Below are 14292 nucleotides of genomic sequence, written 5' to 3' on the forward strand. Positions count from 1 at the left end.
TACCTCTGGTGCAAATTACTGACCTCTGTCATCATTTTAAGTGGGGGAACTTGCACAATCGGTGGCTGACTAAATACTTTTTTGCCCCACTGTATGAACACAACTGGGGAAAAATGAGCGACAGGTGAACAGAATATAGGGAAGGAATGTAAAGCTAAATGCAAGACATGGGAGACAGGAGGCTCACAAAAACAGCAAGTAGAGACCCAGTACACAGACTAACCTAGACTAACAGATGTTGTTTGAAAATGAAGCCCTCCTGTTTTTGGTTATTATGTCACGTTCTCCTCATCTTAGGAAACACAGAAAGGAGGAATGGATTATCAAACTTTTTCTTGCACCCCTCTTTTTCCACTCAGTTTCCACTTATAATCACGGGTGTATCTGAGCTCCATATCTGTGTTTTCACTTCGAATCGCTGCTTCAATAAAACATCAACTTGATGTTTCTATTGACATTTATTGGCCCTTGACTCTTAAAGCGTCTGTATGATACACTGATGAGTTTGCTGTGAGTGTTACCAGCTCTTGAGGCTCTGTACTTGACTCAACCCCCCCCCCCCCATTCAAAAATGAAAAGAGAAAGGGCTTTAAGGTGGAGTAGTGCCTCTCAGCTGCCATATTGGAAGACTTGACCTCATGAGCTGAGGTGGGAGAGAGAAGCTGATTGTGTTTTTAAACAGTTCAGCACAGATGTGCACAACATCTGTGTTTGACCTGCGATTCAGATACATAAGATCAGTTTTTATATCAGCCTTCTTCAGAATTGGTTAATAATTAACTTCAGTGAAGTGCTCTTAAATGTGTGTTAAAGTGAGGGACTGTCAGCTGGATTGTGGCCCTTTCTTCTGCAACAGCGGTGCTCCATCCTTTCTTTTGTGCAGATTCTCATCATGTATTATTAGTGAATGTAGTGCGGTTTCGATCTGGCATTGCACGGTCAAAGTCTTCACTTATCCAAGCAATTAATGAGCATCTCAGAGCCCATGCTAGGTAAAGCTGGTGGTTTTTAGCTCTTCACTGACTCAGGTTGTGCACCTTGATATGTTATTCCCAACAGCTCGCTGGTTCTGTTGGTTTTTGTTACTAATGATTCAAAGAAGCAAAGTAACTGTAGCCATGTCTACTACCTGACCTTCCATGTCTCTTCGTACAAAGAGCTCTTTGTAGTTCCCACTAGAAAGGTGGTAACATATGCATTTTAATGTATATGTACAATAATTCAGCATTTTTTTTTTATAGTCTATTATAATATTGGGTGTTTAATATTACTAATTATACTGTTCTTTAATGTTAGTCACACTCGGAAAAACAATGAGAGCAGACTGCAGCCTGAGACCACTCGCAGTCAGGTGTCGCCTGCAAAGTGACTTTGGTGCATCAAGATGGCTACAAGATGACAATAAGCCTGTGTCGGCCTGCCATCAGTGGTGGGTGAATTGGGCCAAGTGAGCAATTACATGCGATCTGTTTGCAATAAAACTGTGTGAAATTAGAAAATTACAAATCTGTTGCCTTCTACATGCAAAGAAATTCTGTTTAACTACATCCAGCCAGAGAGTCCAGCCAGAACCTGATAGATCTGAAACAGAAGTTCATCCACAAATACTGACATAATTGCAGCAGTATAGCGATTTAACAACAAAATGGCATAGGTGGTAGAGTTAAGTCTCCTATTGCAGAGACTTGTCGGAAGTCGTGCTCATTACTGCAGACTGATTCAGACTGATTTGTTGGCGTGTTGGCAATTTGTCTCCATTTAGCAATTAGATGGCAACTATTTGTAAAACCTTCATTAGTCTGTCTGAGAATGACAGTGGTCACTCTGAATGTAACCACAATTGTTGGAGACAGATTGCCTTTCAGAGGTGAAGGTGTGGCACGCGACTAGTTGATCCTTTTACCCACTTGGTCTAAAAATTTAGACCAATCGACCACCAACATGAAGTACTTGTGCAAACTCCAAATAGCAATAAAGTCTGTTTATCGAGATAAAAGCCATTTCTGTAGCAGTCTGTAAAGATGTTTATCACTGCTGTAAAGAGTTTGTGGAAACTGACACACTTTTGGAGTGAGCCTCAACTGCTCACTAGAGAAACTGCACCCAGAGTTTGCAGCTTAGCAAAAAAAATATTCTCTGTTCCTTTACTCTGAAACATGTTTTTGATTTCACATAAAATGGATCATAGTAACTGGCCAACCCTTAATGACCTATGTCTGCTTTAATAGAACTGAGTTAGCTGTGAAACACAGTCCTGTTCAGTTCGCCAAATTACTTTTAATAACCATACTGAAGTATTGAAGATGTATCACCCATCTCAGAAACTAGAAAAAGTTCATCCCCAGGTAGACTGAAGTTTTCCATTAGAATCAGGATTATAACGTCTCTGGTGTGCTCTCTAGCAACAATTCAACAACAGAAGTAAACTGTTATTGGATGACTTAATCATTTTTTATAAATGTTGCAATTTAGTATAAAAGTGGAAAATTTGCAGTGCAGATCAAAGACTTTAGATAATGGTTAGACAATAAAAGCCTTAGCTCTATTTAAGGCTAACTTGTGACTACATAGATGACTATGAGAGTAAATATTGTGCTGGAAATGCTTTAATTGAGATTTCAGTGATGATTACTCAGATGATGTAAAAATAACATGACAGCTGATTCAGAGAGAAAAAAACAGGAGTGATTCTCAGTACTTTCTGCTGATCTCGTGTGCAGTTAGAGACACATTTAGCAACACTCTGATGTCTAGAGTGGCTGAGAAAGCTAATGAAAGGCAGAGGGACCCTGCCTTATTGATCCCATTGATTCAGTCCTTACCTTTAAAGAACACCCACCCCCTCACCCCACCTTTACTCTCACCCCTCCTCAAACCGGTAAACCCCTTTTGAATAATGTAATTGTGTGTTTGATCCTTACTGTAACCTCGAACAGAAGAGGGCGCGGGTAGAAAAAAAAAGGCTGAATGAACCACCCAAGCGTGCTTCCATTGAATGTCGTGTGTTCGTGTGTGTGTGGGTGTGTGTGGGGAACGGGAGGGAAGAGGGGTGGTTGTGTTTGATTGCTCCCTTTTTTTAAACGTAGATGTGTCTGCACTTTTTTTAAGTTTAAAAAAAAAACTTGTGTGGGGTGAACTGCTGCTGATCTGCTTTTAATTGAGCTACAGTAAGCAGGAAGCGAGAAAGTCAGAGAGAGCACATTTAAAATCTATTTACAGCATGGCAAACTACTTTAAATGGAGCATCTTTAACAAAGCCTGGCAGATAAAAAATATTAGACCACACCTCTATAGGTGTATAAAAGCGAGTACCTAGCCATGCATACTGCCTTTACAAACATACAGTTTCATTGAGTTCAAGTGGATGCCACAGTTGCAACAAGTCATTCCAGCCTAGATATTCCACGATCAGCTGTGAGCGGGATTATTGTAATGTGTTTAGGAACCCCAAGAAGTGGCAGAGCACATAAAGTTACAGAGCAGGATCACCGACTGCTGAACGACATAGATGAGAAACGCTCTAAGATTAACATCTGCATAAAAAACGTGCACCATGTTGGGGTTTTTCCATGGCCAAACAGCTCAGTGAATTATCAGAACACAGATCTAACCATCCAGGGTACCAATGGGTATTACTGTTCCTCTACATCACAGATGTGAAACATAAGGCTTATGGGACAAAATCGACCCAGCAAAGACTCCGACCTGGCCCACTGGACAGGTTTGGAAAATGTGGAGGGGACTTTTAAGTGGATTTTCCAAAGGTTTTGTATCTTTTCCTATTAATAAAAACCTGCCCTGTGACTGAAAAGTAATTAAGCAATATATAAACAATTAAATGACAAGTAAGTTCCTATTTTTTTAATATTTTAAATTTCTCTGTTTTACATTGAGTTCTGTGAATTAACAAAACTTGGTTTTATAATTACATAAGTTTAGGCAATGACATAATAGAGCTTTCCTATAATTTTATACATTTATTTCTTACAATTTAAGCCTAAATAGTCATTCTGACAGATTTGTTTCATTTACTACAGCAGCATTTATTCATCACGCAGAAAAACTGAGACTTATTGTTGAATTTGTGATTCTTTTGCATACATTAAGGAATATCAGGATTTAAATTGTAGATAAACTGACAGAAAGGGTCGTTTCACTGTTGAGTGAACTTAATATAAAATGAGTCCCATAATATAAAAAGAATTTGTTCTGTGTCACAGATGTTAACACTGAAATGCAAAAAAATTCCTTTTAGAAACTGGAGTTTATACAAAGAAAAAAAAAGAAATTTAATTTTAACATTTTAAAATACATTTTTATAATTTGTATGATTTTTGCTACATCCATAGATTATTTAACACTGATGATATAGAGGTCTCAAAGCTCACAAAAACACTTGCATCAAACATGCCACACTTTGCTTCACTGGGCTGAACTGGTGCAGCTTTCCCAATGATGATGCTACGATATCTTTAGGCTGCGGCACTTGAAGTGGTGTAAAATTGATTTGGTTGCAGCTCTGAAAATTTCACGCGGATCATCTAAATTTTTTTCAAGAGTATGTGTACAGCCTACTAAAAGGCTTTCCATCTGGGAGTGTATGATGCTGAAACTTCAGTCTGTGGTGGCTTTGACCGCTGCAGGACTCTGAATGCCTCGGACTTGAATTTAAATGTTTTAGTAAATATTTCTTTTGTGACATTTTATTCTGAAATCAACTTTAGAAACACATAAAAACAACAGTTACAGGGATTATGTGCTGAGCAGGGGTCACATATTCCTGATAAAAAGCTGACTCTAACCATTTCATATCGCTTAAGATTTCATTTTTCCGTCTTCTCAGCCTTTCAGTAGAACTGAAGCTGTGCATGCTTTCAAATTCACACACAAAATATGAAATATTATTTCTCAAAGTCGAGAACATTGTTTCACGCCTATTAAAGCGAGTGTAAAGCCGGGGGTAAACTACAGCAGCAGTATTAGAAACAAGTAGCAATGAAAGCTGTTAATAAGAAGTATGAAGAGTGGTGTACCTCCCTCAGTCTGTTAGCTCACAGTTAAATATTTTATCACAAAGATCATCCAGTAAATAGTCGTGTCCAAAGTCCAACATTTGCCTCTAGTTTAAACTTTGAATTAACAAACCTGTGGCAGATTTTAAGCCCTCTAATTACCTTCATATTAATAACCAACAATCTTTAAAATCTAATTTGAAAATATAAAAGGAGTCCTAAGAAAACATAGGAAATAAATGCACTGTTAAAAAAAAAAAGTTAAATAATTAGGAATATATAGGAAACAGGTTAAAAGGCTCAACATGCAGAGCAGGTACAGAATAAAGTCATTAGTTGTGATTTAAAATATAATTATTGATATTTGTTGTACATATCTCTTCTCTACAGTCATGATGATTCTGAGATGACTCTCTGACTCTCCCCTTTCTATCTCTGAGGATGAATATATTTTCTCAATGCCGGTTTTTTGGGTTTTTTTTGGTAACAGCTGCCTTCATTTTCAGAGATCAACAGTGCCACCTGTCAGTGATAAACTTTAACTACAACCACAAGACTCCTGACAGCGAGAACAAAGGAAGAGGAATCTCTCCCCACATGATTAACAGCACAGACACAAAGACATTCACACTTATCTCCAGACGCCTTTTTGAAAGGCACCTCCTGAAATTCAACTCAAAGGGGGAACATATTTCAAAGTTAAGGCAGTTTTTCCTAGAAAAGTCCAAAAAAGTGTTTCCAAAAATACCAGAACCTGTATAAATGCTCCGCAACGAGGTTTTAGCCAGCAAAAATCACCAATTCCTTTCTTAGTCAGATTCTTTAATTGGTGTTTGTTTTACTCATGTACAATATTTCAGGGTCATGAATGGTCAGAACCAACAGAAAAATGTCTCTCAGACCAAGTAAAAAAAACAAAGTTGTCGTTATGGTACAAGGACTGATTGCGTTTATAGGACTAGTCACTCCTTAAAGGCCAGTTCTGAGCTTAAAAGGTAATATCTGGGGGAACGGTGCATTTTTAAATCCATCTGTTCCTGTAATGAGACAGGGAAACAAATAAAGGTGCTGTCCTTAATTAATTTAATCTGTTGTCAGGTCGCTAAATGCTGAGATACAAAGCTGGGAGAGGGATGTCACTCTGTGTGTGTGTTTACAGAGAGGATAGTTTCCCCTTACATAATAGTTTTGTGACTGAATTGAGTCCTTAACCTGATTCGTATTGATCAGCTCTGACTCGTGCATACTTAATTCAGGGAGGTAATCAAATCAAACACACAGACCTCCTCATCCTCCTCCTCTGCCCTCTCTGGCTGCTATACAGCAGCAGACACATTTCAGGTGTTAATCAGTGACAGGAAAACTACAGTTACTTCATGATGGAAAATGGTGATCCCTCGGCACTCTGATCTAGTCAGAGAGGGTCAATGCAAGTATCGGGCTAAAATGCAGCTCTACACCAAGATAAAGGAGACAGCTCCAGCCCACAATAATCCAAATCTTTGATTCAGGCTGAGGTTGTACACGTAGAGGCAGTCAGCGAAAACAAACACTTACAGGAAAGGAGCAGGCATCAGGTTAAAAACAAACAGCTTTAAAGGTCATACACGAATAAAAAAAACAACAAAACCAGAAAATCACAAAGAGCTGCTGAACTGCAACAAGAACAAAAAGTGGCAAGAAAGTCGAGCGAGCAGGAGGAGAAAGACTGGAGGGCTGCGTATGTATTAGAAGGGCTGATTGGCTAATTGGGGACAGGTGTGGTAGACTTAGCACAGGTCAGCCTACCTTCAACTTGCTGGAAAAACATCACATAGAAGCTTGTTTCTTCCACTGAAAATAACATTTTTTGGCAACCAGAAGTCACCATTTGGGGTTATTATCTCAAAAGTTCAACTTAATAACTCAAAATTTCAAGTTATTTTCTTGATTTTGAGTTAATTTTTGAGTTATTACATTAGAGTTACTCAAATGTAATAACTCAACTGTTTGTTTTTTCAGTGGCAGAAACAAGTTTACGCAATGACAATCAGATAGTGCTTCCTTTTGAATTATGGAAAATAAATGTCTGCTTTCCTCTCATTAAGGATGCTCCAGTGTATCTTCTGCTAAAGGAAGTAAAAAAGAAAAGAAAGCACTGGAGTAACTTTCCTTACTATTTAGAGAATCCTACTAGCTGTTACTGTGACTGTAAGAAGATATTGCCAGGCCACTTCACTAAGTTAGGATCCTTAAAGTTTAAAGCAGACATGAGAATAAGAATGAGTGACTTCAAATATTAAAGGTCACTTTTTGAGCATTACATGATGTGCTTTAGGCAGGCAGATGCAAAACTAAAGTTTTTTTTTTCTTTTTGGAAAAAGGTGCACAGAAAAAACAAGTACACCATCTTAACATAATCAGAGGTTGGAAGAAACACTCACAGCAAGGTGGCAAGTAAAGCAAACACAGTACACAGTCCTGATGGTTTTAAACAAAATCACACATAAGAGTATATCTGTCATAATTCAACAGATGAGAATTCAAAGTTCAGTGCAGTCTTACTCTGGTTGTTCACTTTACACAAATAAAGCTTGATTGCCAGATTTTACCACAGTCTATACAACCAAATCCATCAGGAAATGAACCAAGTAGGCTAGAGGTTAAAGCACACTTAGATACCAAACGATCATGCAACTCATGTGTTTTCTAATCAGTGAAACATCACAGCATGAGCCAAGTAAGTAAAGTTCAGCCTGGTGGCACAATGGAAAACATGGCGAGACAGAAAGTACACAGATCAGATCAACACAGGAACATGAGCGTCTGTAAACAAGACCTTCTGTTTGTGTTTCGTGTGAGGGACACTGCAAGATCCCCCTCCAATATTTAACTGTTGTTCAAATGCAAACAATAACACTTTTCTATTTTTCCCCTCTTATTTTTTCTTTCCCCCACCCTCTCACACTTGCTTTGCAGCGTGCAAGAGAAAGGAGCAGGACACGTCGAAGGACCGCAACAATACGCCAAAGAAGTCGCGGCTGGTCTTTACCGACTTGCAGCGGCGCACCCTGCTGGCCATCTTCAAGGAGAACAAGCGGCCGTCCAAAGAGATGCAGCTCACTATCTCGCAGCAGCTGGGCCTCGAACTCACCACCGTTAGCAACTTCTTCATGAACGCCCGCCGCCGGAGCCTGGACAAATGGACAGACGACGGAGCCAGCCCTGGCGGCCAATCTTCAGCGTCAAGCACTTGTACCAAAGCGTGATAATAGAGAGCGAGGAGGGGAATGGGGAGTCAGGGAGGGGGTGGGAGTTTTGGGGAGGGATGGAGGGCGCGGGTTGAGGTTTCGTCCAGCGTGGAGGAAAACCAAACTTTTTACTCTTTTTGTTTGTCTGGTTTTGTTTTGGGTTTTTTTTTTGCTTTTGTCAAGAGTGACAAACTGAGAGAGGGGCTGCTCACTGCCACGACTTGTTTTAGCCAAACCGCCTTTTGCAAATTCATCATACATCCATTAAGAAGCTGAAGGGTAAATTAATCTTTAGTGCATTCAAACCTCACTGACGTTCACTGCTGATGTCTCCTTTTGGACAATAAGCTGACACGCTAGCCCAAATACCAAAGACGAGAAGACGATGCGTGTTTTCTATTATGCAATATAAGCTAGAAACCAACCAAACAGGAATGCAAGGAAAGCTTTAAGACCACAGAATGTGATAGAAGCTCGGGGATAAGCAGGAGTTGTGTGGAAATTTTGTGGTATTTCTAATCTCAAATGTCCAAAGCCGACACATCAGTTCTCGATAGAATCCTAATTTAGAAGCTGGGTTTCAGAAACTGCACAATCAAAGTTTGTTATTTATCTTGAAAACAGAAGGTAGTTTTTTTTCTTCACAGGATATCTGGACAGTTTTATTCAAAATAACATTAATAGTTACTCCAGCTCAGTATTCTGCTGATAAAAATGTATCAGTTTATCTGATATACAACAGCATTTTCAGGAGAAAAAAAAAGTCTAAAAAATTTACAATAAAAATCTCACAATTTTAGCTGTAGGTTATGACTTCAATCTTTAAAAAAGTTTAGAGTTTTTCCTCATTCATTTCAGGATTTCTTATTTGTTATACAATTCTTGATGTTCTTTTCTTCCTTAAAGATTTTGAGGGGTTTTTTTTGGTAAATTTCCTGTAAATTTCACACTAAAAATCTAGTTAATTTAGCCTTTTTTCTTGTAAATTTCCAAATCGTACCCCTCAAAATTCAGATTCAGCCTTTAATAGCTCAAAGAGTCTTTTATATATTATTCAGGAAGATTTTTTGGCTGTGCAGTCTCTGTTTTTATCACAACTGAGGAGTTGATTTCTAACATGTTCTATACAAATTTTAATGTGAAAATAGGAAGCCGATCCCTTAAATGCATGTGATCAATAACCAACTCTTGTTTATAAAATGACAAAATTTCCATAGCTTTTTGGATAAAACATGTAAAGATTTGGCTCTTTAAAGGGGAACGTGAGGATTTTTTTTTCTTTTTAAGTTAGGAAATGGCAAAATATGCAAGCACAAACACACACACACACACACACAAATACTCACCAAGGCACATGCAACTTCTTCATAATTTGAGCCAACTACAAGCTTTCTCAGCATATTTAGCGTTTGATGGAGTATTACTGTATAATATATGAATATATATGATGTACGTGAGCACAATCTTGAAGCACATTTTCTTTGCAATAGAACCGGGGCTCTCTGCCAAGCCGAGTGGTCATCACATCTTAGAAAACTCAGGATGCCATTTTTTTTAAACAGTGGCTGAAATCCATTCAGCGTCTGTTGTCACATAATGTACTGTACGAATGTACAAACAAACATGCAGACACACAAACTGATTACAGACACACACACAACTTTAAAGAGTCATTTCCCAATCACTTCCCTGAATTCACAGCCAAACCAAAGCTAAGCTCCAGTTTACCCTTGCTTCACCTACCCATCACTTCTGTTACCATAAACGCATATCCATTAGGGCAGCACACTCCACAAAGCATCTTAGCATTAATACCACCTTGGTTTGCAAAGAAAAATGAGGTTTTCAAACCAATGAAAGTCAGACTAGAGCTGAAATTTATAACCATGTGACCAAAATCTGTGATCCTCAAGGTGGTGAACTAAAAGTAGGATGGGGATAATAGTTCAATATTATTAACATTAAATCTAAGACAATAAAAAATGTCAAGAAGTTCTGGGCTTTAAATTAGTCATCCGCAAGAACCCTGCAAACATCTTGGCATTAAATAAGCATCGGCCGGCCAGCCGCCTTTTCTCACCATCTAGTTGCATCTATTCTGTTGCACTAGAGTTAATTTCTTATTGAACAAACACTAAGCAGGTGACATTTAGGTTTATAATCTTGACATTATCCCCAGTTTAGATCGGAAAGATGCCACAAAAATGCTCCTACATTGGTTTCTTTGGACCCTTAAGTCAAAATTTGTGAAAAAAAAAGCACAATTATTGGGAAAACAAGGCTACGTTATGTTGAGAGTGATTTCTACCGCTCTTTTATAGCCAACCACAAAAAATATTGAAACCAAAACTTTAACTTTTTTTAAGAATAAAGAATGTTCTGGATTGAAAATCTTTTGGTATAAATCCAGTTTTAAGCCAAGATGCTTTTTGGAAAGCTTTGATCTGCCCTCACTGCTACCACAGGTAAGCAAACCAAAACCTCCCACTGCATCAACACATCCACAGAACCAGTTAACCATCTGAGCCCAAGAAGGACAAACTGTCCAGGCGAATCAGGGCCTTTGTAATAGTTAAAGAGGACAATCTAAAGACGATGCCTGGTTAGTCTGTCTCTTCCAGAGGGTTAGTGGGTTGGAAAAGAGCATTTGCTGCAAACAAATGATCTTTGATAAATGTGTACATCAAACTGTGCTGATTTATTAAGATAAAGCAAATGTCAACTTGAAAAGATCAGCTCTAATGCAATGCAAGTTTGAGGACAACACTCAAAAATGTAGTTTGTTTGCAGTGTAGGAAAGTTGGATGCTTGGTAAAAGGGATGGACAGTCAACAGACAGATGGGCTGTGACACAAAAACTAGACTCTTCTGCCCATATTTGTGACTGTCCTTGTGTCCAAGCATCCATAGCTACCAAATCCTCCAATACCCATTGATTTGAAGGTTTTACTGTCACACTTTACAGCCTTTACGCATGATGTAAATACTAACAAACCCACAAAACCTCAAGCACCATCACCTCCAGCTCAGTTTTGGCAGCCTTTACCATTTGCAGTCACTTCATCAATCAGCTTTCACTCAAGCTATCAAACCAAAAAAAGAAAGGAAACCAAACCAAAGGAAACGCGCCAGTCAGCAGCCCCTGCTCCTTAGAAACCCCAGGCTGAGTCTTGGCCTGGTTAGAGGCAAGCCAAAGGCTTTAAGAACGATTTAACATTAAAAAAAAAGAAAAAAAAGGACACTTAAGACTTTTTCTATTTATTGACAAATCGAAACCAAAGAAAACTTTTTTTCTGCACCTAACTGTTCCAACAAATGGGAAAAACTGATGATGGAAGAGAATTATTACCAAAAAAAAGAAAAAAACAAAAAGAAAAAAAGAGTGGCGCCGACAACGTCGAGGATGGAGGACAACGATGACAAGGGAGGACATGAGGAAGGATGACACCACGAGAATGGAGAAGTAGCTTTGTTCTGCCTGATATTAAGTCAGGCAATCTTTAAGGGGAAGCAAGTTGGGGACTGAAAAAGGGTAAAACCACATGAGAAGGAGGGAAGGAACGAACGGAGGACACCGTTGACCATTTTCTTCCCTTCGATCCACCCAAAAAAAGGCAGAACATTAATGTGTTTCTCACGGTTGAAGAGTGTCTTTAACGTGTGCCTATGCAGTTTTTCAAAGTAAAAAAAAAGGTTAAAAGAACAACAGAAACCTCATCAGCTAACAAACCAAAGATTCACCGTTAACTCCAGTAGCAGTTCTCCCCCCCCAAATAAAATACCCATTTTTGTTAACCAGCATGAACATACCTGCAGCATATGTACTGTTGATAGTGGTGTGTTGTTGTTTTTTATTATTATTGTTGATCACCTGTTATACATTAAACATTAAAGGTTAGCTTAAAGGCTAATTCAACTTGTTCATTGGTTGACTTTAAAGCAAGTAGTATTACCTTCAGTCTAATTTTATTAAAACCAACAAATTCAGTCAACGTGTTTCATTCAAAGAACTCACTTTGATTACGAGTTAGCTAGCTGGCTTATACACTATTCTGGAATCTTATATTAGCTGATCTAGCTTGTATTTTAAAACAATTTGGATTTTCAGCAGTCATTTAGCTTTATTAAAACCAACAACCTTAGCCAACATTTTTGTTTTGAAAACTTTACTTGGATTGCAAGCTATCTAGCTAGCTTATCAGATAGTTTTAAGCTGTTCTGGAAGTTAGCATAAAGGCCATACCAAAGCCTTGTTTATCATTTAATTTTAAAACTAGTAGCATTTCCTTTACGCAGTTAGCTAACAAACTTACCCAACATGTCTCTTTCAATTAACCTAGTTTGATTGTAAGCTAGCTAGCTAGCTACTTCCAAGCTTTTAAGGTCATGCGCTTGCAAAAAGCTAATTTTATTTTTCTGTGGATCATTTACCCCAAACTTACAGCTTTTACTTTTATTGGTTGTTCCTTCAGCATGGCATCAATGTAGCCATCATTACCTGCAAACTTTACCACCAGACCACACCACACATAAAAACAATCCTCTGCTGCACACCGAGGGAGAACTACTTGAGTATTTGGAAAATTCAAAAGTTTCTCCCTTTTAGCTTTTCACACAGGTCAATGTCTACCTCCAACTCCAATAGGACAACATATTTGAGCTTGGTGAATTAGCATTAAGAAACAACATCAGCTAGTTGTGATGCTTGCACCCAGTTTAAATATTCTAGCTAGTTGCTGTTGTCTAGCACACTTCCTGCTATGGAAAGAATGACAGCGGTAGTGCTATTTGAACTGTACAGTGCATACCAAAGATTTTTTGCTGTACTAACAGTAGCACACTGTCACTTTTCAATCAGTTTATTTTATGCCAAGTCTGACTTTGTGCTTTTCAACCCAAACCCAGCTAAAAATCTGTTAAAGAAGAAAAAGCTGCATGCTGTTTAAGATCAGATTTGGACCACTTACAAACCTGTACAATAATCTATTCTATCATACAGTATATAACAATAATTACTGTAACCCTGAAGTGAATTTCAGCTGACGGACTAAAGCACGGCTGGCTAGGGTTAAAAAGTTTTTAAAGTTGGATAGAAGGTTTCTGTAAAAATTGTAGCCCAACTTGCCATGCTGTAGGAGAAACCTAAAAATCCCCTTTCTGTAGCAAAGAAAGCTCATGTTAGCTTGTTCCTTGGGGGGAAGAACTATGCTGCTGCTCCGTGAATACAACAACAATAAATAAAACCAAACCAAAAAAGACCAAGTCGACATCTGCTGAGAGAAACTGCTAAAATATCGGTCAAATAGCTTTATCCTTAGTTTTCTCTCTGTCTTTCTGTATGTAAAGCTTCTAGTCCAAAGAAATCCTCCACCCACCTGGCTGTCCCGTCCTGCTAACAGCGCCCAAGGAGGGGGCGTGACTTACAGTTCAGGGGGTGGTGGCCATTTTCCATTCCTAGTTGCAGTTCGTCTGGATTTAATACAGGCTAAACCTGCCAAACTAACAAAAGATAAATGAAAATGAAATAGGAAGGGTATGAAACCAAAAACAGTCCCAAAGAGGTTTTCATTGCTTGTTTTTAAGTACTTAAAAATTATTTGCCAAATTTACTACCACTGTATTCCTTCTTAGGGTTTTTTTTTGTGTGTTTTTGCAATATGCGATTTTTTTATTTAATGTAATTTATATTTTTAATTGTGAATTAATTTAAGCGAATACATTTTTGTTGCCAAATCTCCCTCTTAACCCTTTTACCCTTGATGATTAGCTTTGCCAAAGTTTACACTGTATTTTTCTTTTCCTTTCTGTTCGATGCTGTATTTATTTATGAGGTGTTTTAGAACACGCTAGTTTTGTACTTATTAATAATTTTATGTTATTTAATTAGATGTAATTGTTTTTTGATGAATATTTATGAGTATTTAAGAATGTTAGGTGCATCAAAGATGCAGTGCATTTGCCAGGCCTGTTAATTTATTCTTAGCTAGCTTTACTTTAAAGCAAATGAGATGTTGTGTTATGAATGTTTAGACTTAATGACAGAACAATGT

At 38.2% G+C, this 14292-nt stretch overlaps 1 protein-coding gene across 2 annotated transcripts in view; it reads left to right on the forward strand.

Annotated features, from left to right (window-relative positions):
* The window catches only part of onecut2 (one cut homeobox 2), a 39412-nt gene extending 31152 nt beyond the window's left edge, over nucleotides 1-8260 (forward strand). For both annotated transcript variants that reach the window (XM_005725505.1, XM_013908910.1), the window contains one exon: nucleotides 7971-8260. In XM_005725505.1, the coding sequence (XP_005725562.1) occupies nucleotides 7971-8260 (290 nt within the window). The remainder of the gene's footprint in view (nucleotides 1-7970) is intronic.
* The last annotated feature ends 6032 nt before the right edge of the window (nucleotides 8261-14292 follow it).

The sequence above is a fragment of the Pundamilia nyererei genome, unplaced genomic scaffold, assembly GCF_000239375.1.
Source record: "Pundamilia nyererei isolate P.nyererei 1_Seehausen unplaced genomic scaffold, PunNye1.0 scaffold00016, whole genome shotgun sequence".
NCBI lineage: Eukaryota > Metazoa > Chordata > Actinopteri > Cichliformes > Cichlidae > Pundamilia > Pundamilia nyererei.